The 21,635-nt window shown below is 43.8% G+C and overlaps 1 protein-coding gene across 3 annotated transcripts in view; it reads left to right on the forward strand.

The window, feature by feature from the left end:
• Nucleotides 1-21,635, forward strand: part of Ccdc170 (coiled-coil domain containing 170) — a 72,728-nt gene that overhangs the window by 10,494 nt on the left and 40,599 nt on the right. For all 3 annotated transcript variants that reach the window (XM_050135924.1, XM_050135925.1, XM_050135922.1), the window contains 3 exons: nt 13,249-13,377; nt 14,672-14,928; nt 19,524-19,668. In XM_050135924.1, coding sequence (XP_049991881.1) covers nt 13,249-13,377; nt 14,672-14,928; nt 19,524-19,668 — 531 coding nt within the window. The remainder of the gene's footprint in view (nt 1-13,248; nt 13,378-14,671; nt 14,929-19,523; nt 19,669-21,635) is intronic.

Genomic DNA, 21,635 nt, shown 5'->3' on the forward strand with positions numbered 1-21,635 from the left:
TTCCTTTCCCAGCCTCCCATTTTCCTGCAGGAATGCTGGGACTACAGACACTTGCCCCTAGACTCAGCTTTGTGTGGGTTCTGCAGGGTTGAACTCAGTTCCACGTGTTAGTGTAGCTGCAATTTTACCTACTGAGATCTTCCCCTAGCCCTGGAAAATGATATTTTGAAAGGGCTGCAGAAATAATAAAAAGCTGCTGATTGAGTAGTGACCCTGCATCAGGGACACCATGAGAACGCACCCCACAGAATCAACTGCCTGGGACTCTTGGGGGCCCACAGACATCAGAGAGTCCGTAGGGGTCTGACCTAGGTCCTCTGCAGGTATGTTATGGCTGAGTAGTTTGGTGTTCTTTTGGGATTCCTAAACCTGGAAGCAGGAGCTCTCTCAGACTCCTTTGCCTCCTTACGGGACCCTCTTCCCTCTACTGGGTTGCCTCATCTGGCCTTGATGGGATGGTATGTGCTTGGTCTTATTGTAGCTTTGTTATGCTGTGTTTGGTTGATGTCCCTGAGAGGCCAGATCAGTTTTGAGGGGAGACAGAGGAGGTGTGGATGGGGAGATGGGTAGAGGTAAGATGGGACGGAGAGACTTGTGGGAGGGGAGGGAGGGGAAACTTCAGTCCAGATGTACTTTACAAGAGAATAAAAAAAAATACGTAGTGACCCTTCATGTGATGAATCTCAGTTTACTGGTGAAGTGTAAGTCAGTGTCGCTTTTATGTGAGGCAGGCACTCAAATCCTTAAAATGTTTATTAGTTTTGACACAGCCATGTTGGAAGACATGGCAGACTGGTCAGAGGTTGCTGTCTCCTTGTGGTCCGGCAGCTTATCTCAGTAAGCTCTGCAAAATGGAGCCTCCTCCCTCCAGCAGAGCTTCCTGCTCTCTCTCTCTCTCTCTGCCTTTATTTGGAGAATGCACCTGGGCCTGGAGGTCTGACCTTATCTGAAAGCTGTCTCTAAACCAGATGCCTGTCTCGAAAACCAGACGCCTGACTCATCTTTAGCTTGACCCTCGGCACAGATCCCTGCTGAGAAGACCTGTGCTAGGGACTCTGTAGAACCCTACTGCCACATACCGAACCTTGTGATAGGAGCGTGCTACTCAATACAAATCAGGGTCTGTCACTGGGCCCCCCAATCCTGTATATCCCTACACTCTACAATAAAATTAAGCTGATTCACAGAAATCTTAGCTCCCAGAGGGCTGTCCAGAAATCTTAGCTCCCAGAGGGCTGTCCAGAAATCTTAGCTCCCAGAGGGCTGTCTCCATTTGTGCTCACAGGCCGCCAAAGCGTTCTGTCGCCATTTGCCTCTTTCCCTTCTCAACTAGGTGGCCAAAGGCCCAGAGGGAAAGAGAACCCCCACATAGCCATTTCTTTTTCAGTAATCATTCCTAAGAATAAATTAAAATACATCTTTATGATGGAGTATTATGTAGGTGGTTAGAACTGCTAGGATTGTGGGGACCCTTGGAGATGGGCTAAATGCATTTTCCAGTAGAAGATGGGCATAAACCTTTTGGGGGTCCTGGAGGAGAATTTTATGGCACAGACAGATGCATTTTTGGCGTCTATTTGATAAGGGTGGACTTGAAGTTGTGATGATTTATCTTGAACATCAGCTTGATTGGACTCTGAGATGTCTCTGTATTACTAAAGCACAGTTGGCAGTGTGTCTATGCACAGGTCTTTCACAGAGGCCCAACTAAAAAGGAGAAAACCCGTCTTGAATGACTGTGGCGCCATCCTACAGCTGTGGGGAGGGCTTTATAGAATAGACATGAACAGAACAAAAGCTTGCTAGCGTAGGCATTCTGTATCGTTCCACTTCCTAGCTGCCATGCCATGAGTTGCTCTTCCCCACCATCCCCCCTCCACGGTGGACTAAGGCTGGCCTAGACATTGAGTACTAGAGCAGAAATGAGGGAAGAAGTGTGGATTCTGGTTAAAGGAGATGTGTTGTGTATAGCTTGGGGAGATTATTCCCAACCTCATTTACCTAGGAGGTTTTTGTAGGATGTTTGTGTTAATTTCCACCTTGCCAGGATCTAGAATCACCTAGGGAACAGGTCTCCAGGGATACTTGTGGGAACTTATCTAGTTAGGTTGGCCTCTGGACAAGCCTGTGGGGGATTATTGTGATTAACTGATGTGAGAAGAATCATTTTAATTGTAGGTAGGATCATTCCCTGGCCAGGAGATCGTAGAAAATATGAAATGAAAAGCGTAAGTTGAGCAAGTATGTAAGCATGCATTCATCCGGTCTTCTTCCTATGGATGCAGTGTGAACAGCAACTTCAAGTTCCCGCTGCCTTACCCCATCCCTACCCATGACTGTACTTGGAACAGTGCGTTAAAATAAACCTTCTTCATCATCATCTTCTTCCTCTTCCTCCTCCTCTTCTTTTTCTTCTTCATTTATTTATACTTTACGTGCACAAGTGTTTGCCCGTGTGCATGTATGCGCACCACATGCATACCTGGGGTCTCCAGAGGAAAGTGTCAGATTCCCTGTAGCTGGAGTGACAGAGGGTCAAGGGCTGACATGAGGGTGATTAGAGCCCAACCAGGGACCTCTGCAAGAATAGCAACAACCTGACTGCTGAGTATCACCCAGTCCTGCCCTTCTTTTTAAAAGTTGCCTTTGTCAGGGAATTTTATCATCATAGCAACAAGGAAAGAAAAAAGACACCGAGGAAGTGATCAGGGCTTCCCAGCACGAGCAGCACAAAGGGAGACAGAAGGAAGGGAGTACAGGAATTCTTCCTACTGTGTCAATCTTTGCTTATTTCTGGATAAGGATTTGGCAGAGCCATTTCAGTCCTGCTGTTGAACTGCTTCAACCCAGGTGTCTGAGAGCTTAGAGAATTGATACTAATCCATGCAGGCTTCCATACTTGCCTAACAGAACACACTTGCTATCTGTCTTTGGGTCTCCACTGCTGGGAGCAGATGCCATGGTGACAGCAACTCTTATAAAGGAAAATGTTTAATTGGGACTGGCTTACAGTTTTAGAGGTTTTAGTTCATTATCCTCATGATAGGAAACATGGTGGCATGCAAGCAGGCATGGTGTAGAAGAAGGAGCTGAGAGTCTACAACTTAATCAGCAGGCAACCGGAAGAGGACTGGAAGTACCTTGAGCACAGGAGACTTCAGAGCCCACCCCATAGTGACACACTTCCTCCAGCAAGGCCACACCCACTCCAACAAAGTCACACCTCCTAATAGTGCCACTTCCTATGAGAGTATGGGAGCCAATTGCATTCAAACAACCACACTATCTCAATAGGAACCTGGGTCAGGTGATGAGGTGTACACACCAAATGACTTGAGTCTTGGAAACTTGGGGCTGGGGCTATATCTTGGGTGGTAGCATACCTCCCTCACAACTGGCCTGAACTCACTGTGTAGGCCAGGCTGTCCTCAAACTCACAGAGACCCACCTGTCTTTGTCTTCTGAGTGCTGGGATTAATGTGCCCAGTTTACTCAGCTTTATTATACCATTCGGAACCACGCCCTGCAGTGGGCTGGGCCTTCTTCCATGTATTAACCGTGAAGACAGTTCCTCACAGACATGGCCGTAGGCTAACTGGTTCTGGGCACACCCTCTTTGCAGATGATTTAAGTTGACAATGAAAACTAAGGAGACTAGCCTCTGCTGCCTTCTTTGAATCAACAACTGCTTCTACTCTCTTTCCTGGAGTCTGTAGGGAGAATAGGATGTGGGTCCTGGGGAGAAGTGAGGTTTAGTCTAAGGTGGATCCACCTTTCAGAAGCACATGGTTCCTTCCTAAACTGAAGTCTACCACCTCGGTCTGCAGGAGTGTGGTCAGGACACTTGTTACTCTCATGCTACGTGAGGACAGCTGCTACATATAACAGTATATAATAGTAGAAAGTTTTTTTTTAAATTATTTTGTTGCTGTTTTTTTCTTTCTTTATTATGTATACAATATTCTGTCTGTGTGTATGCCTGCAGGCCAGAAGAGGGCACTAGACTTCATTACCGATGGTTGTGAGCCACCATGTGGTTGCTGGGAATTGAACTCAAGACCTTTGGAAGAACAGGCAGTGCTCTTAACCTCTGAGCCATCTCTCCAGTCCCAGTAGAAGTAGTTCAAACTGTCCCTGCCCCACAAAAGCATCCCAAGAACCCTACTGCCCTCCCTTCTGCTTTATCTTGGACACCCTAGGGTTCATGGTCAGGGTTTCTTGTTGCCTCTGCAGCCAATAAGAGCTCAGAGAGAAGCCAGGCACGGCAGCACACACCTGGAATCCTAGCCTGTGGGAGGTGGAAGAGAGCAAGAGGATGCAGAGTTCAAGGTCCTTCTCTGCTGCACAGTGGATTTGAAACTAGTCTGGACTACCTTCAGGGCCCAGTCTCAAGGGAGTTCACACATTCCAGGGTAGGAGAGGGAGGATTAGAATTATTAAACAAAGGGACAGACTTGTGAGAGAAATAAAAGACAGAAACACAGGACAGTACCAGGGGGAAATTCAGTGAATACTGCAATCACCTGTGTTTATCCCCACAAGCTTATATATGCTACTCCAAAGGGGTGGAGAGAGGCGGCAGACTTCATTAACATGCTGTAAAGAATAAACAGAGCATCCTCAGGCACTCTGTTGTTTGGACAGGACCTGTAAGGACCACACCCTTAGACCAAGTAACTTACAGGCAGTCACTCCCTGGAACCTTCTGCCAATCTCCCTGAAGGAGCAGGAATAGACTTGAATTCTCCCACCTTTGGTCAAGGTGGACAGATTCACCCCTACAAGCAAAATACTAATGAACCACACCTTAGGCCAGGATCTCTGGTTTGTAGCCGACCTGTTGTCCATACTCTGAGAGAGCAAGACTGAGCTCAGACTCACTGACCTTTAGTCGAGGCGGACTGGGCTCATATCTGTGGGCCCCGAGGAGACCAGGCCTCCAGAAAACTTTAAAACCCAAGAGAACAGAACAAAGACAACACCTAGGAGACCAGGAACGTGACTCATCAGGTAAAGGACTGGCTGTGTAAAGGTGAAGACCCAAGTTTGGATCTCCAGCGCCCATGTGTACTTATAATATCAGCAAGCACTGCAGCTTGTCCCCCATCCCCACCAGACAGGGTTTCTCTGTAGCTTTGGAGCCTGTCCTGAAAGTAGCTCTTGTAGACCAGGCTGGCCTCGAACTCACAGAGATCTGCCTACCTCTGCCTCCAGAGTGCTGGGATTAAAGGCGTGAGCCTCCTCCACTGGCCAGTTTGGGTCTATAACCTCACTGCTGGGGAGGCAGGGACAGAAACTCTGGAGGACACTACCTAGCCAGCCAGCCAGATCAGCGAGCTTCTGGTTCAGCGAAAGACCCTGTCTCAAAATCCATGGTGGCGAATGATTACTGAAGACACATGACATAGACCCCTGGTCTCCACAAGCACCTATACATATATGTAAACACACACACGCACACGCATGCATATAAACACGTGTACCTGTATATACAAAAGCAAGCATGCACATGCATACAACACACATACACACAGGAGAAACAAGACCTAAAGCCCTAAACAAGCAGATCGTGAAGCATGTAACTTCTGCAGTCTCTACAGGCCAGTGCATGGCAACTGGGAAGTTGGTACTTTAAACTCCTCAGCAGGCTTTCTGTTATCTCTTAAGATTTTGATTTTTAGTATGGAAGCCCATCACTATAAAAACAGTTAAATCTGTTTGGAACAGAACCATAAGTGTATACAAAGTGTACGTGTTTATGGGCATCTTGCAGTGTTTTGGCAGACAAGAGATGGAAGTTAATTGCTTTCCTTTAGGGACTGTGGACATTGCCGAAGTTGCTACTGCTCCCTTTGAGAATCATTTCTACTCTTGAGCCTCTTCAGCAGTAATGAAGACACAGATTTTTTTTTTCCTGGTAGGTGTCTCTCAGACCATTCAGAATACCTTGCCTGCACATTTATACCTAGAGAAGTTATTATTTTGCTTAGTATGTACTCTTAAAACTAAACAGTGGACTTGGGCAGATGGTTCAGCTGTTAGGGTACTGTCTACCCTTCCAGAGATCCTGCGTTGGATTGCTAGCACCAACGTGGTAGCTCATAACCTTTGTAACCTCAGTTCCAGGGGAGCCAGGGGGCCTCCAGGGGCCACATGTGGTGCGCACAGACATGCATTCAGTCAAAACACCCATCCATAAAGTAAAAACAAAGACACCTTAAAGGCATGAGTGGTGTGATACAGTCAGTTTTGCTCTCTAAGTCGCTTTATTTACAGAACTATGCTTGCGAGATCTCCTTATGGTCATCACATAGATTTAGTTTGGTTCTTTTCTTCCCCTTTTTAAAAATTTTGTTTTTGAGATGATAATATAATTACATTTCTCTCTCCTATATACCCCTCTACACTCTCCTTCAAATCCGTGGCCTCTTCTTTCACTAATTGATCCTGCATACACACATACATTCCTACATATAACCTGTTCAGTCTGTATAATGTTACTTGTGTGTATGTTTGCATGGCTGACTATTTGGCACTGGGGGAGACCACCTCTCCTGCTCCCAGCTTCCCTCAGCTGCCTGTAGTTCTTTGTGTTAGGCTGAGGTGTCATGGTCTCTTCCCAGGCAGCTTGGTGTGTTCACTGGTGTCCTCCGTTCAGCTAGCCTTTGGGCAGTCATGTTGGTGAGACTCTACAGGAGGAGCTTCTGGTTGCTGGGAGACATAATCTCACAGCCCAGTCCTTGGTCTTCTGGTGCTTAACGCTCTTTCTGTCCCGTCTTCTGCATGTTCCCTGAGCTTTAGGTACAGGACTGAATTGTAGATGTAGCCTTTGGGACTGGGCTCCACAGCTATGCATTTTGATTGGTTGTGGCTTTCTGTAGTGGCCTCCATCTGTTGCAAGGAGAAGCTTCCTTGATGAAATAAAGACACTGTGGGTCTAAGGATGAATGTTTATCGATTGTTGTCGGGGTTAGTTTGGTTCTTTTAACTGCTTTCTAGGTTCTCATCTTGTGGATAGACAAAAGTTTGCTATTTCCTGTTGTAATAAATATTATGAACCATAAGCCTCGCATAGGACTGGACAGACTATGGGGCAGAGAACACGCCAAAGCGACCACCACCTTTTATACACCAATTCACAAAGAATACATTGAACGTATATGGCACAGAAAAGCACCATTGTTATAAATTGTGTTTTTTTTCTCTCTTCCTTGCTCCCCTCTTCTTTCCTCCTTCCCCCCTCCATCTTCCTACTATTTTTTTTTAAACCTGTCAATATAATTTTCTTTTGGGTCCTTACTTTCCTCAGTTAAAAAATTTTTTTGTTTTGTTTTGTTTTTCTTTTTTTTGAGGCAGGGTTTCTCTGTGGTTTTGGAGTATGTCCTGGAACTAGGTCTCGAAGACCAGGCTGGCCTCGAACTCACAGAGATCCGCCTGCCTCTGCCTCCCGAGTGCTGGGATTAAAGGTGTGCGCCACCACCACCCAGCTACTTTGCTCAGTTTTAAGTAGTGATTTAAGGACAGCCCCTACCAATAGGTCATTGTAAAGAACTCTAGAATAGTGTATTCTTTGCAATGGGTATATTGAATTAGGAGAAAGAAAGATATATATAGAATATATATTATCGAATATATATAATACACACACACATATATATATATATATACTATATATATATGGAATGGAAGAGTGTGGTAATTCAGTTGATCATTATGGAAGCTGGAGCAGAGGGAGAATGGCTTTGAGACCCACCCATGAGAACAGAATGAACTTAAGAGCCTTTGTGTGTCCCATACTGGCAGTGGTTTTCCTCCTTCTCTTTCTTTTTCTCCTCCTCCTCCTTTCCTTTTTATTTTTGTCCATGGGATAATAAGACAGCTAGGCACTGTAGTAGCAAGACTGGCCCGAGACACTGTCCACAGGTCAGATAACTGGGCACATTGTGTAGTAAATTATGAGTGAGCTTCTCTTTGCTTTCTGGCACTGAACTTTGAAACTATCCTTTATTCTGAAAAGACTACAAGCCACCGAAAGGCAATTTCATTCATTATTATAATAGTATCAGTAGCAGAATCCAATCATATGTAGTTGGCTCTCTAAAATTAATATAAAATTGCTTCATGGGCTATCTGGGTGGTACCTAATGGCTTCAATTGTACACGTGGGAGGACAGATGGATGAGGCCTTAATTTTGCCAGTGTGGATAGAGTGAAAAAGAATGAAGTGAAGATTGTTTAATACTTACAGTTAAAGTTGAGGGATTTAAAAAAAAGCTACAGGAGGGCTTGATTAAAAAAAAAAAACCCTCCTGGAATATCAACTTCCACCTGAGTTCCAGTCTCCTCTTGGGCATTGTGGTCCTCATAGATAAACAGCAGGGATAGTCTATTTTAGCTATGCTTGTCCCTTTAAAAAAACTTCAATAAGGGATGGAGGATGCAGTGAAAACAAATCCTCTAAATCAGTGTGATCAAAGTTCATATAAACTCCCAGAAATAAAAGCAGCATGCACCGGGCATACACAGGTCTGCACCAGGTCCTTTGGGTAGGTATTATGACTTCCAGTTTAGTGATGTTTTTTATGGGATTCCTGAGTGTGTGAACTAGTGGGTCTTCGATTCTTGTGCCTTCTCTTGCACTCCTTTCCTTCTGTTTGCCTTGTGCAACTCCAATGTGTTAGCTTTTGTTTTATCTTATTATGTTTTATTTTGCTATATTTTATTACTATCCTTTAGAAGCCTGTTTGTTTTCCAGGGGGAGACAGAGAGGGAGTAGATCCAGGCAGGAGGGGAGTTGAAGAAGAGGGGGAGGAGTAGAGGCAAGAGAACTGTAATCAGGATATAGTATGTGAGAAAAATGTATTTTCAATAAGAGGAAAAAAACTTACACAGAGGACGTGAGTTCTGATCATGAAAGTAATGCATAGTCCTTGCAAAGGACCTGGAAAATATGGGAAGACGAAAAGAACCACAGTATTTCTTGCCAGCATTTAAAAACATATATTTAATTATACAAATGATATATAACAAAGCCGTTACGCTGTTACTCCATGTTCCACGCTGGTTCCCCTGCTGGGGGTCTTCATTGCCATCAGGCATGTGTGTTCTGGTTCAGGTGTACCTATAGGAAACACACATAGTGGTATTTTTCCTTTTGGTTTATGAACACTGCATCAGATTGTAGCTCTATACGTTTTTGGCTTTGTTCAGTGATGTCTCTTGGAAACAATATAATGCTCTGATGGAGATCTGCCTCCTATTTGCTGTTTTGTGAGGTTCTGCAGTTCAGGAGACCTTTGTTTGATAACTGTCGCCTGAACAGGAGTCACGTGAACAGGAGTTCGCATTGCTCTAATAGCCTCTTCCCTTTCGCTGTTATTAGAAATCACAGAATAGTAGTAATTATCTTTATGTATGTCTCTGTGTACACAGATAAATGGGTTTCAAGGGGAAATAGCTGGAAAGTTGAGCTGTGGGTGTTTGTTTGCTTTGGTAGTGCAAGAGATTGACACAAGGCTTTGCAAAAGTTTAGTAAGCTCACCTTATGGAGCACTTTGCACCCAGAGCCCTACTTTATCCAGAATACATCCTTGTCCAGCCATTAACACCTGAAGGTGTTAATCCTTTTGATACAGACCTGCTTTAGGCCAGGAGCTGCTAAGATGAAGGGCTATTTCTGATCTGTTCCATAGGGCTCTTAATATTATATCCTGTGGGCACATTGCATTTTTATTAGGAGACATAAGACTACGAAATAATTACATCACTACCTAAGTGATGTGTGCTTTGTTGTTGAAAGAGATCATAGCCATTGGGGAACTTATTTTCCTAATAAAACTTTTATTAAATGGTGGGCTGTGTACGCTAAGATTGAAACCTCTCCTGAGGACAGTTCAGGCTCTCATGGCCTCATGTGGGAAGTGTAGCCATGGTGGCGAGGGCCAGTGGGCCCTTCTGAATCCTGAATGAGGATGGTAGGAGTGACCCCGGCACTAAGAGCTTCATCTCCACCTCTTCTGCTCTCTCCCCAGGAGGATTTAGCCACCTTGACTGTGTTGTGACTGCAAACACTGGCTGTCACTAAGGGTCCTAGAGGTTTTGTTTGACATCTTGTGGATTGGCACACCCAGGCCATGGCAATGTTTGTTGTTCAGTTCAGGGCTGCTTGGTGACGTGTGTGTGCGTGTGTGTGTGTGTGTATGTGTGTGTGTGTGTGTGCGCGCGCGCGCGCGTGCGCGCGCGCGCATGCGTGTGTTCATGAATGTGTCAAGCATGGGCGTTGGCCACTGTGTAGTCTCTGGCAGTTGTTAGTGGTTTTACTCACATGTCCTCTGAGGCACAGGTGTATCCATGCAATTTTCCTTTCCGTGACCTCTTCCATGCTCCTTCACAAATGAGTGGTTTTCTTCCATGTCTTCCACGAAGACCACAGGGCCTGGAGAATTCACAGAGGTGGATATAGACATATGTCTCTTTTAGTCATTTTTTTCTCATGGCTGTGGTAAGCAATGGAAGGAAGGAAGAGTTTACTCTGGCTTAGAGGTTGAGGGTGCAGCCCATCGTGACCAGGATGGCATAGTGGCAAGTGCATGGGGCACCTGTCACTCTGCACCCTCAGTCAGGAAGCCTAGAGTGACGCTTGCTCATTTTTATTAAGTTTGTGACCCCAGCTTATGGGATGGTACTGTTTACCACCCCACGTCAGCTCTCATCTAGGTTCTGCTACAGCCCATGCTCCCTACAGTCATTCCATGGTCATCGTGGCCTGTGTAGAAAGCAGAGCAAGTGATCTTCAGCTAAGCTTGTCAACCAACCCAGTCTAGACCCTCCCTCACAGACACCCCTGGGTTTATTTCTCTGGTTATTTTTACCTCCTGTGAAAGGGCTGAAGAGATGGCTCAGTGGTTAAGGGCGCATACTACTCTTCCAGAGGACCCCAGTTCAGTTCCTAATTCCTGCATCGGGGGATGGGAGCACCACTATCTACTCTGTATATAGCTCTAGCTCCAGGGGATCTTATACCCTCTTCTGTACACACACACACACACACACACACACACACACACCACACCACCCTGTTGAGGTAGCATCATTAACCACAGCAATGTTCAAACTAAGGAACCATATGTGTATATGTAGACACGAAGAGCAGAAAGGACTGGAGGTGGCAGATTGGGACCTGCCCTGCTGAATCTGCTGCTCAGCTGTGTTTACTTGGTTCACATTTTTCTTTTTTAAACATTAAAGTCCCTTGTCAAGCTGCAAAAACTGGGAAAGCTTTACTTTAAAAAGTCAAATACATGGCTTGTCTTGCGGAATTGGTATGAGGGGCCGGAGAGATGGCTCAGTTGTTGCACTTCCAAAGGACCTGGGTTTGATTACCAGTACCCACAAGGCAGCTTATAACCACCTGTAGCTTCCAACACCCTCTTCTGGCCTCTTCAGACATTAGGCACACACGTCGGGCACAGGTATGCATGCAGGCAAAACAACCAGAAACATAAAGTGAAATCCAAAACAAATAAACAAAAACAAAAAGCAAGATTTGGCCAGGGAGGGACCCTTAGTTTTGCATCAGCAGCTGTCAGTGAAGCCAAGAACTGTTGCCTTCGGGAAGGACCCTGATTTCTGAAGTCTCCACCACCCCACCCCTCACCTCATGCATTCATTTAAGTCACTTTCGTGACCTGAGGGAGATGGTGATATTGAGAAAAATGGCAAAATGAACCATGAGCATGACGGCAACCTTTTATGTGTGAGCTGTGCGATTTCTTGGCAAAGGCATGAGATCAGAAAGCAGCCAGTCACCTTCATATTTAGAGACCAGTGAAGGTTGCTCCACAGGCTATAGCAGCTAGAAAGAGCCTCTTTTAAGAACTCGTTGCTACCTATTTTTTTTTTTTTTTTTTGGTTCAGGGCAGATGTGAGCTATTGTTTAAGTAGAAGGTAACTTAAAAATATTATTTTATTTTTTTTGTGCACGTGTGTGAATGATGTGTGTGTTCATTCATGGCCAGGGCCCGTTAGCATGGTTCTCCTGTGGAGGTCAGAGGAAAGCCTTGGATGCTGGTCCTCACCTTCCACCTGGTTTGAGACAGGATCTCTTCGTAGTTCACTGCTGTGTACTCCAGGTGGGGGCTGGCCTCTGAGCTACAGGGATTCCTCTGTCTCTGCCCTGCCTCTCCCTGGAGAATTGCTGGCACAGATGGACTCCTGGCTTTTATGTGGGTCCTAGGGATTTTAACTCAAGTCCTCATGACAAGTGCTTTATCTACTGCCATATTCCTGTGAGCCATCTTCCTAGCTAGGAAAATACCTTAAACTGGCAAACACCAATTAAACACCAATTCTTTCTTTCTTGCTTAGTTTCTTCTTCTTCTTCTTCTTCTTCTTCTTCTTCTTCTTCTTCTTCTTCTTCTTCTTCTTCTTCTTCTTCTTCTTCTTCTTCTTCTTCTTCTTCCTCCTCCTCCTCCTCCTCCTCCTCCTCCTCCTCCTCCTCCTCCTCCTCCTCCTCCTCCTCTTCTTCTTCTTCTTCTTCTTCTTCTTCCTCCTCGTCTTTATATTTTTATTCATCTTTTTCCTTCTTCCTTCTCTTCTTCTTGTTCTGTTGTTTTGTTTTGTGCTTTGCGAGATAGGGTCTCATGTAGCCCAGGCTGGCCTTGAAGTTGCTAAGTGGTTAATGTTAATCTTGAAGTCCGGATCCTATTGCCTCCAACCCACAAGTGCTACTATGCCTGTTTTTTTTTTAACCTTCTTCTTTTTTTCCTTCCTTCCTTCCTTCCTTCCTTCCTTCCTTCCTTCCTTCCTTCCCTCCCTCCCTCCCTCCTTTCTTTCTTTCATTGGAGATCCAACCCAAAGCATCACTCATATACTACTGAGCAGCCATGTTATTTTTCTCATACTTTTCTTGTAAGATATAGGGTTTTTCTATGTTGTATGGGTTGGCCTCCTCACATTCTCGATCCTTCTGCCTCAGCTTCTTGAGTGCTAGGATTATAGGTGTTGGCCATAGTACCCGAACACCTTGTCTCTCTACCATGGAGTGTGTGCATCATTATTTCTTGGGCTGCCTCTTACTTTGTTTTCAACTTTAAGAACTAGCCACACAGCACATTCTTGGTAGCATTTTCTATGCATTTGAAATACAAAAAAAAAAAAACTTCCCTCTGAGATGTCTTTGTGCAACCTTAGAAGACAGACCGTCTAACACTCCTTTTAATGCTTTGTCTTTTGGGGAACCTCTACCAGGAAACTGCCAGTCAACCCATGGAATTTCCAGTCACCCGGGAACATCTGAACCACTACCGGACTATGGCTGAAAACATTCAAAGTGAACTTGCAGCGACTTTGGTCAAATTTGAATGTGCTCAGTCTGAGGTGAGACACTGTACATAACCCATCGCCCAGAAGGGCATCCTTTTAGTCTTTCACAGAGTGAAACGGTGGCTGAGGATTAGAAACAGGATAGTGAGCAAGGGATTTTGCCTGTTGACAAAGTTTAGACTTAGACTTTCTCATGTGCTTAGCACCTCCAACTCCATGCTGGCTTTTAGATTTCGGTGAAGTCTGTATAACCTGGGGACACCCGAGGATGATGGGTTAAAGTTGCATGGGCCTTGGGGGACTTGAAGTCTCCTTCAGAATATCTTCCCTTAACATGGATTGCTTGTACTTCAAAGCTCATAGAAGGAATTCTGGATTCTCTTCATGTGAGAGCTCTGATCGTTTGGGCAAATTCCAAGAACGGCTAGTGTAGCAGAGTTTCAGAGCTTCTCTGGACTCATTCTGCTCCCAGGGCAGTGGTAGTGGGGGGTCCAACGTGTAACTAACAGGGTCACTGAGGGCGCCAGGGACCAGAGGAGAGATGAACTTGTATCATGTGTGTGATGCTGCATGCACGCACACTCCCAGTTCCAAAGAACCACATGTATGTAAAGATGGTCCCACACAAGAGACCAGTCAGTAGGATGCAAACACCTTCAAGCATTTTGATGCTTCAGAACCCACAGAGGTCCAAAAGTTCCCTTCATGTAATTTCTCTTTGTTGCTATATTTCCCCCAGGAATCTGAATATTATTATTATTATTTTTTTTTTACCACCTAAAATTGTGGTCTAGAAGGCAAACAGGAGAAGTGTAGTGGTATCCCGGACATCTGAATTTACTTGAGAAAATAGTTGCGGCCGTGAAATCACAGGGTGACTTAGAGATTCCCCGAGTCATTGTAAATCAGCACTACATGCAGCGATGCTGACAGAGAAAATGGGATCCCACTCTGACATATTTTATTGCTTTCTGTAATATCCACCATAAATGTTTCCTGAATAGCATGAAATCAGCTTAAGACATTGCTCAGTTTCTTTTTTTGGTCTGTGTGCTGGGTATTCAAAGTCTCTCACACTCTACGCCCTTACTCTTCCATGAGGCTATCACACCAGCCTTCAACTGATTTTGGAAAAAGATAAGACCATGACTATTAGTCAGGAATTTATTCAGCCATAATTTCCAGTTTGGTAACGCAGATCCAAATTCAAGAAAGAGAAAATAAAACTGGACTGGTCGTGAATAAAAGATGAAAGTTTCAATTACCAGTTTGGCTCCTTTGGTAGGCACTTCAGTGGTACATTGTTAAACCCCTTTGGCCTCTTCCCCCACTTTCTCTTTATGTTTAGCTTCGAGAGCTCCGCTCCAAGATGCTTTCCAAAGAAGTTTGCTGTCAAGAGCTGAAGGCTGAAATGGAGAACTACAAAGAAAACAGTGCCAGGAAATCATCTCTCCTCGTCTCCCTGAGAGGCAGGGTACAGGAGCTCCAAGAGGAATCGGCAGCTCTCTCCACTTCCAGACTCAGGACCGAGATGTCTGCACACACCACGATGAAGGAGAACCAGGAACTCATGAAGAAAGTCCTAGAACTGGATGAAAAATTACAGTAAGAAAGTTAGAAATGACTCCCCGTTTGCTAGCGGCCAGACTGGCTTTAGATCTCAGCCTAGGTCTTGAGTGGACTTTGAATGTTATGCATTATTTTTCCTTGAAACTCAAACTGAAAAAGAGAAAAATCAGACGTCAGATATCTTTGTAGTCTTGGAACTTTGCTCGAGTTCATATGTCGTCAAGTATTTCAGCAAACAAAGCTTGTCTTATGCGTGTTTGAACCTGTTTAATAAGAACGGCAAACGCTTATCACATGAATAGCTGCAAGATTTTCTTTAAACAGAGCTTAACTTTAGAGTGGCAGGGAGCCCACAGGAGTGTATTTAGTGGATAGCTAAAAAAATGCAAGGAAGCCAGACTGCTCTAGACAGTCTTCATTCAATTTGATTGGCATTTTATGCAAGGAACTTACAAAACTCAGGGTTTTCACTCTTGATTCAGCCAGGAGGTCACTGCTAAAACAAAATCGGGAACTGCTTGCTCCTAAAATAAGTTTTAAAATTCAATGTATGATTTTATTTTATTTTTTAAAGACAAGAGTCTTTCCATGTAATCCTGGCTATTCTGGAATGATAGACCAGGCTAGCCTTAAACTCACAGAGATCTGCCTACCTTTACTTCCCAAGTGTTGGGATTATGTTAATATGTTTTGGGGATTTGGTGTTGCTATGTAGCCTTGAATTTGATATTGTTCTGCCCCTGCCTCCTGAATGCTAGGGTTACACTCACGGCGTACCATGCTCAATTTTAAACATCATTATTAATGACGTAGTTGATACTATTTTTATGTATTCCATCTTTAAAAATGAACCAGAGCCTCTAGCCCCTGTCCTTTTCCACTTTTGTTTTTGTTAAAAAAAAAGCTTGATTTTAAGACAGGCTCTCCCTGCGTAGCCTGGGCGTTGGAGTCACAATCCTCCTTTCTTTTCCTCCCGAGAGCATAGATTACAGGAGTTCTTTAAGAATTTTTTGTGAACCCAGGTCTCCAGTTTATCTCTTTGCTCTGCTCGGCTAGAATTCCTTGATATGGTCACTAGTGATGGCTCAGGGCTGGCTGGCCACTGCAGCGTCAGTTACAGCTGACCCGGGAACCACTTTTTTCTCTTGACTTCCAGAACATTGCACACAACTAGTTTGTCTTTCTTTTCTCTCTTTGTGTTTTTCCTCTTCCTCTTAGCTTCCAAATATTGGGATGCCTTTCTTCTTATTTCCTTGTTATTTAGGCTCCCGTGTTTTAAGTATGAGCTAGGTGCAGGTGATTTTGCAGCAACTCTGTATTCAGCTTGACTCTCCTCTCACAACATAAGGCACACAAACCTGGGCATCTTCAAGCAGATGTACATCAGGCATTGCAACTTTGTGCCTGAAGCTGATATCCTGAGGTTCCCACCATACCTTTCTGTACTTATCAATTTGATGATAATTTCATTCTTCTAGCCATTGTGTAAAACATCTTGGTATTTCCCATGGTTTTCTTTTTCTTTCACATTCTTCTCTATTTAACAAATGTATTCACAGCTATCTTAAAATAAAGCTAACTATTTCACATTCGTTACCCAAATATCATCTCTCACCTGGACTTACTGTGGCAAGTACTTCAGAGGCTGGGAAGTTCAAGATTGAGGTGCTGGTTGATTCATTTCCTGATAAGGGCTCTCTTTCTGTTTGAAGAGGAATTTCTTTTTTCTCCCATGGTAGAGAGAGAAAGAGAGATAGCCTCTTTCATTTCCTCCCCAAATATACTAATCTTATTCATAGGGGTTCACATTCAGGACTTAATAATTATCTCCCAGAAGCCTCAAGTATACATACTATCTCAATGGAAGCTAAGTCATTAAACATATGCAGCACAGAAACATCCAGTTCAAAACCGATTTTCTTTCTTTTCGCAAAGTGCATCTCCAGCCAGAACGATCTTGTTAAAGTACAAATTAGATCATGTCAGTCCTCAGCTAAGAGTTTGCCAGTGACTTTTCTTCTTCGTTAGGGTAAATACCTAGCATCTTTGCAATCAAAACTGCTCACACTAACTTGGTGATGTTACCCTTCTTTCCCTTATTCTTTCTGTTCCAGACCACTGGCTTCTTAGCTGATTCTTGAACTGGACAGACATGATCCTACCTCAGGCCCTTTGCAACTGCTTATCCCTTTGTCTTCAAGGTTCTTCACTAGATAGCGTGGCTGTGTCTCGTCTAGGCACTCACTCAGAAGGACCTGTTCATTGAATCCTTCCATGAGTGCTATGTCTAAAAATTTCCTGTTCCCTTTTCTGTTTGATCCTTTTCCTCCAGTCTTTATAATAATACTTTACATGGATTAATATTTTGGTCAGTCTTTCCAACTAGAACATAAGCTTCACGAGGCAAGGATTTTTTTAAATTTATTTTGCTTTCTGCTACATCTTTTGCACCCTTGATAGAATTTAGTACATAGGTATATTCATTAATTATCTACTAGATACATAAAATAAATGTCATACTTATTGTAAAACCACCCTAAAAAATCTCAAGAAGAAATTAAATTTACTTAAAACCTTTCTTTATAGAATATTTTACTAACATTTTGAATAGACTTTCAGATGCTTTTGCCCCAATTGCCCTGTGTAATATAGTACTTTTACCCACTAATACATTATTGATGTTTTAAGAAGTCATTTAGTTTATCACCTTAATGGCCTTTTATATTCCATTTTTAAAGTAGCTTAACTGGGAGCTGGAGGGATGGCTCAGCAATGAAGAACACCTCCAGCTCTTTCAGGGGAGCAGGTTTGGCGGCTCACAACCATCAGCTTATAACCCCAGTTCTAGAAGATCCAGCGCCCTCTTCAGGTCTTGATGGCTACCAGGCAGGCACACATGTTGTACACATACATACAAGTAGGCAAACACTCATGCACATAAAATATAAATAAACAAGTCTTAAAAAGATTAGCTTACTCAAAACCAGTTCCCTGGCTCTTTCCTATAAATACTTAGTTTCATTAAAAAGTTTACTACTAAACAATCTGAACAGTGGATGGCATTTTAATTGTATTTTATAAAGACTGCCTGAAGCTCTGAGAGTAAAACAGTCCCACTGGTTAGCCTTACAGACCAGATATGGAAACACACACTTTTAATCTTGGTAGCCATAATGTCACACATCTTTAATCCCGGTAGTCACAGTACTTGCTATAGAAACTTGGCAGTGTATGCCTTTAAAGATGGTGGTGCACATCTTTAATCCCAGCCCTAGAGAGGAATATAAGATGGGGGAAGACAGCTCTCAGATGCAGTCTCCTTCTGAGATTCCAGGAGGCAGGATGGCTATTTCGACTGAGGTCAAGGTAGGAGCCAGTGGTAGGCTGTTTTGCTTTCCGGATCTTCAGGTTGAACTCCAATTTCTGACCCTGAGTTTTTATTAATTGTGCTTCAGAACAGGACATCTGCAGACATTACCATTTTTACAGTTATGTGATTATTTCCTTAGGGTAGCTTCTTGGAACTTTGTTGGATGAGTTGGGAAGCAAATAGCTAGGGCCATAGTTTTGGGGCCTTTGCAGCAGAGCTGTGATGTTGAAATCTTGTGGAGAACGTGTGGGGTCACGTAGGCAGATCTATCAGCGCCACGGCAGGCACTGCGCTTTTCATGCACGCAGAAACTACAGATAGATCAACACTCGCCATTTATTAATGCACTTTCCTAAATGGAAATATGATATGCTTTTGAGTATGTGCAATTACATGCTTTGTTAATCTTTGAATAGAGTCAAAATTTTTGCGGTAAACACTTAACGTGGGAAAAAGAAAGCAATAATCATGATTATTGTCTAGAATACTGAAAAATGATATCAAATTACTGAGATGATTTTAATTTGCCTTAAGAGTATGTCTGTTTCTTGGTGACCTCTCTCTGAGCATTTAAAGCATTGGCAACACATTGCTATTTCAACAAACCTTCCGGACACCAAGTATCTGACATTTCCTTGGCTTGTCAATTTCCATATGTTGCTAATATGCTAAAGATTCTCTCTGTGTGGGTGTTAATATTGATTTTTTGCTGGTGCTTGAATATTTTTTCTCCACAGGTGGAGTATCTCCTGCTTCAGATACATGTATGTATGTATACGTGTCTATCAGCTATACTTGACCATGAACATTATAGATCATCCCATAATGTCTAAAAAGAAAATGAAACGCGGTCTTCTAGCATCCATACAGTGCCATTCTCCTCCCTTGGAGGCCCTAGCAGAGGCCTCAGGTTTGTGGTTTGTGGATTGTGACCACACGCATGGCAGAGGGTCCATGTGTGATTAGTGCTTGCCTTCATGTCTGCAGATGAGTTGCAAACAGGAGACAAAGACTCTGACCCTCCTCTTACTAGGTCCAGACACCGAGAGGATCGTTATCTCTGCAGACTGTAGATGTGCTGAAGTTGCTTTGGTATTTCTCATTTTCTGGCAGTGCCTAGCTTCCCGTCAGTTGCACTGGGACACTTTGACGGATTGAAAGCGGTGGTTATTCCCCGTGGAGAGCTTTAGTTCTGACTTGGTTTGATGAATGTTATCTGCTATAATGTTAAACCTTGATTTATTTGTTATTTTCCTGATAGAAAGTGTTTAAAGGAAAATGAGGAGTCTAAGAAACAAAGCTCAGAGGCTCTCCAGAGACATGAGGAATTTCGGACTGAACTTTGTGACTGCTTGAGTCTAGACAGGAAGCATGATGAAGTCTCCGATGAAGATTTAATCTTAAAGGTATTTGCATGCGGGTTAAAGGCGCTATACACACAGGGTCATGTAAGTGGAGTTTCCTGTGCCTCAGTCACTCTCAAAAAGTCACTTAGAGGTTTAATATTACAAATATTTAATACTTAATTACAAATGCTGGCCAATAGCTCAGGCTTATTACTAACTCTTACATTTTAAGTTAACACATATTCCTTATTTATGCTCTGCCACGTGGCACAAGAGCAGTCCACACTCTTAACCACTGAGCCATCTCTCTAGCCCTGTGAGATATTTTCAATAGAAATTTTTTTCAATTAAAAATTTCCACCTCCTCCCCACCTCCCATTTCCCTCCCCCTCTCTCTCCAGTCCAAAGGATCTGTAGGCCTCACTAAACCCCAAGTGAGGAGGTCCTATGTTTTAAAACAGAGTACCTCATTTGGAGCCGTTAGACAGGAAATCTTGTACCTACTAAGTATTTCTATGAGCAGCAGAAGAAAATCCATGCTGTCAAAGCCATTCTTTTACTTTCCTATACCTGCATAAATACATGGTAAAAAAATAAGGAGCATTTTTTAAAAAAAAGATTTTAGTTTTAATTATGTGTATGTGTGTATACAGTCAACTTTGTCTATCTGGGAGAAGACCTCAGGTCAAAAAAGGGAACTACTTCAGACGTCAAGAGGTGGATAGGGAGAGTGAGGGCTGCATTCCAGGCACCAGAAAGGGTTTGGTCAGCAAGAGATATGACGACAACAAAATGACAAGAATACAAGTCACTGTCCTGAGTGGCCTTCTTTACAACTCCGAAACCTGGACAATGAAACACTTCTCAGAACAGCCGCTGAATGTGTTTGAGATGGCGTGCCTCAGGAGGATTCTAGGTGTCACACGAAGAGACAGGCTGTGCAAGGATGACATTAAGAGACATCTCCACCAATAGAAGGAAGTAAACTATAGGATATGACAACGGTGCCGAAGATACTTTAGCCATGTTGAGAATGAATGATGGCAGATGCCCAGAGATAGCACTGCTTGGAGGAGTGCACAGGATAAGGCAAAGAGGAAGGCCCCCAAAATACTGGGTAGACAGCATAAAGGAAGACTGTAGAACCTTGGGTATGACAATAACACAAGCAATTAGGACTGCCCAGGATAGGGACAACCGGAGAACCACCATAAATGGGCTGGCCATGCATGCTTAAGCATTGCCAGGGCATAAATGATGATGATGATGATGATGACGATGATGATGATGATGCATGCGTGTATGCACCTGTGTATGTGGGGTGTGCACGTGCCCATGGAGACAAAAGAAGGCATCAGATGCCCTGCAGCTGGAGTTGTAGGTTGTGTGTGTGGTGTATGCACATGTCTGTGGAGACCACAAGAAGGCGTCAAACGCCTGCAGCTGGAGTTGTAGGTTGTTGTGAACTGCTTGATTTGGGTTCTGGGAACTGAACTTGGGTCCTCTGGAAGACTGGTATATATGTTTAGCTACTGATCCATTTCTCCAATATCTCCCATATTTAGACAGGGGCTCCCTATGTCACTATGGTTGGTCTGGAGCTCTCTGTGTAAGCAAGACAGCCTTGAACTCAAAGAGAAGATCTACTCTTCTCTGCTTCCTGTGTTCTGGGATTTAAGACGTGTGTCACGGCGCCTAGCCAGGAAGCAGTATAATAACTTCTTTAATATTCGCACACTCATTTCACCAATGTTTAATGAACCAATATTACATGCTGGGCACTGTTCTGGGGATGAGCCAGTGAATGGCAAGAGACTAATTCTACACTCGTGAGGAAACACCCAGCTTTCTTTGTTAGGGGGTTGCCAGAGGTGTGGGAAGCTGGCTTAGGCAGACTGGGGCGCCATCCCAGAGGCAGGGACATAGCCGGATGCTGGGAATGAACACAGGAATGTGATGAAGTGTTTAAGAGCGAGGAACAGAATCAAATTGTGAAATGGCACCCGGCCCAGGGGCTGAGAGGTGTG

This window comes from Alexandromys fortis, unplaced genomic scaffold (genome assembly GCF_014885135.2).
Source record: "Alexandromys fortis isolate MF-2015 unplaced genomic scaffold, M_Fortis_MF-2015_v1.1 scaffold_23, whole genome shotgun sequence".
Lineage (NCBI taxonomy): Eukaryota > Metazoa > Chordata > Mammalia > Rodentia > Cricetidae > Alexandromys > Alexandromys fortis.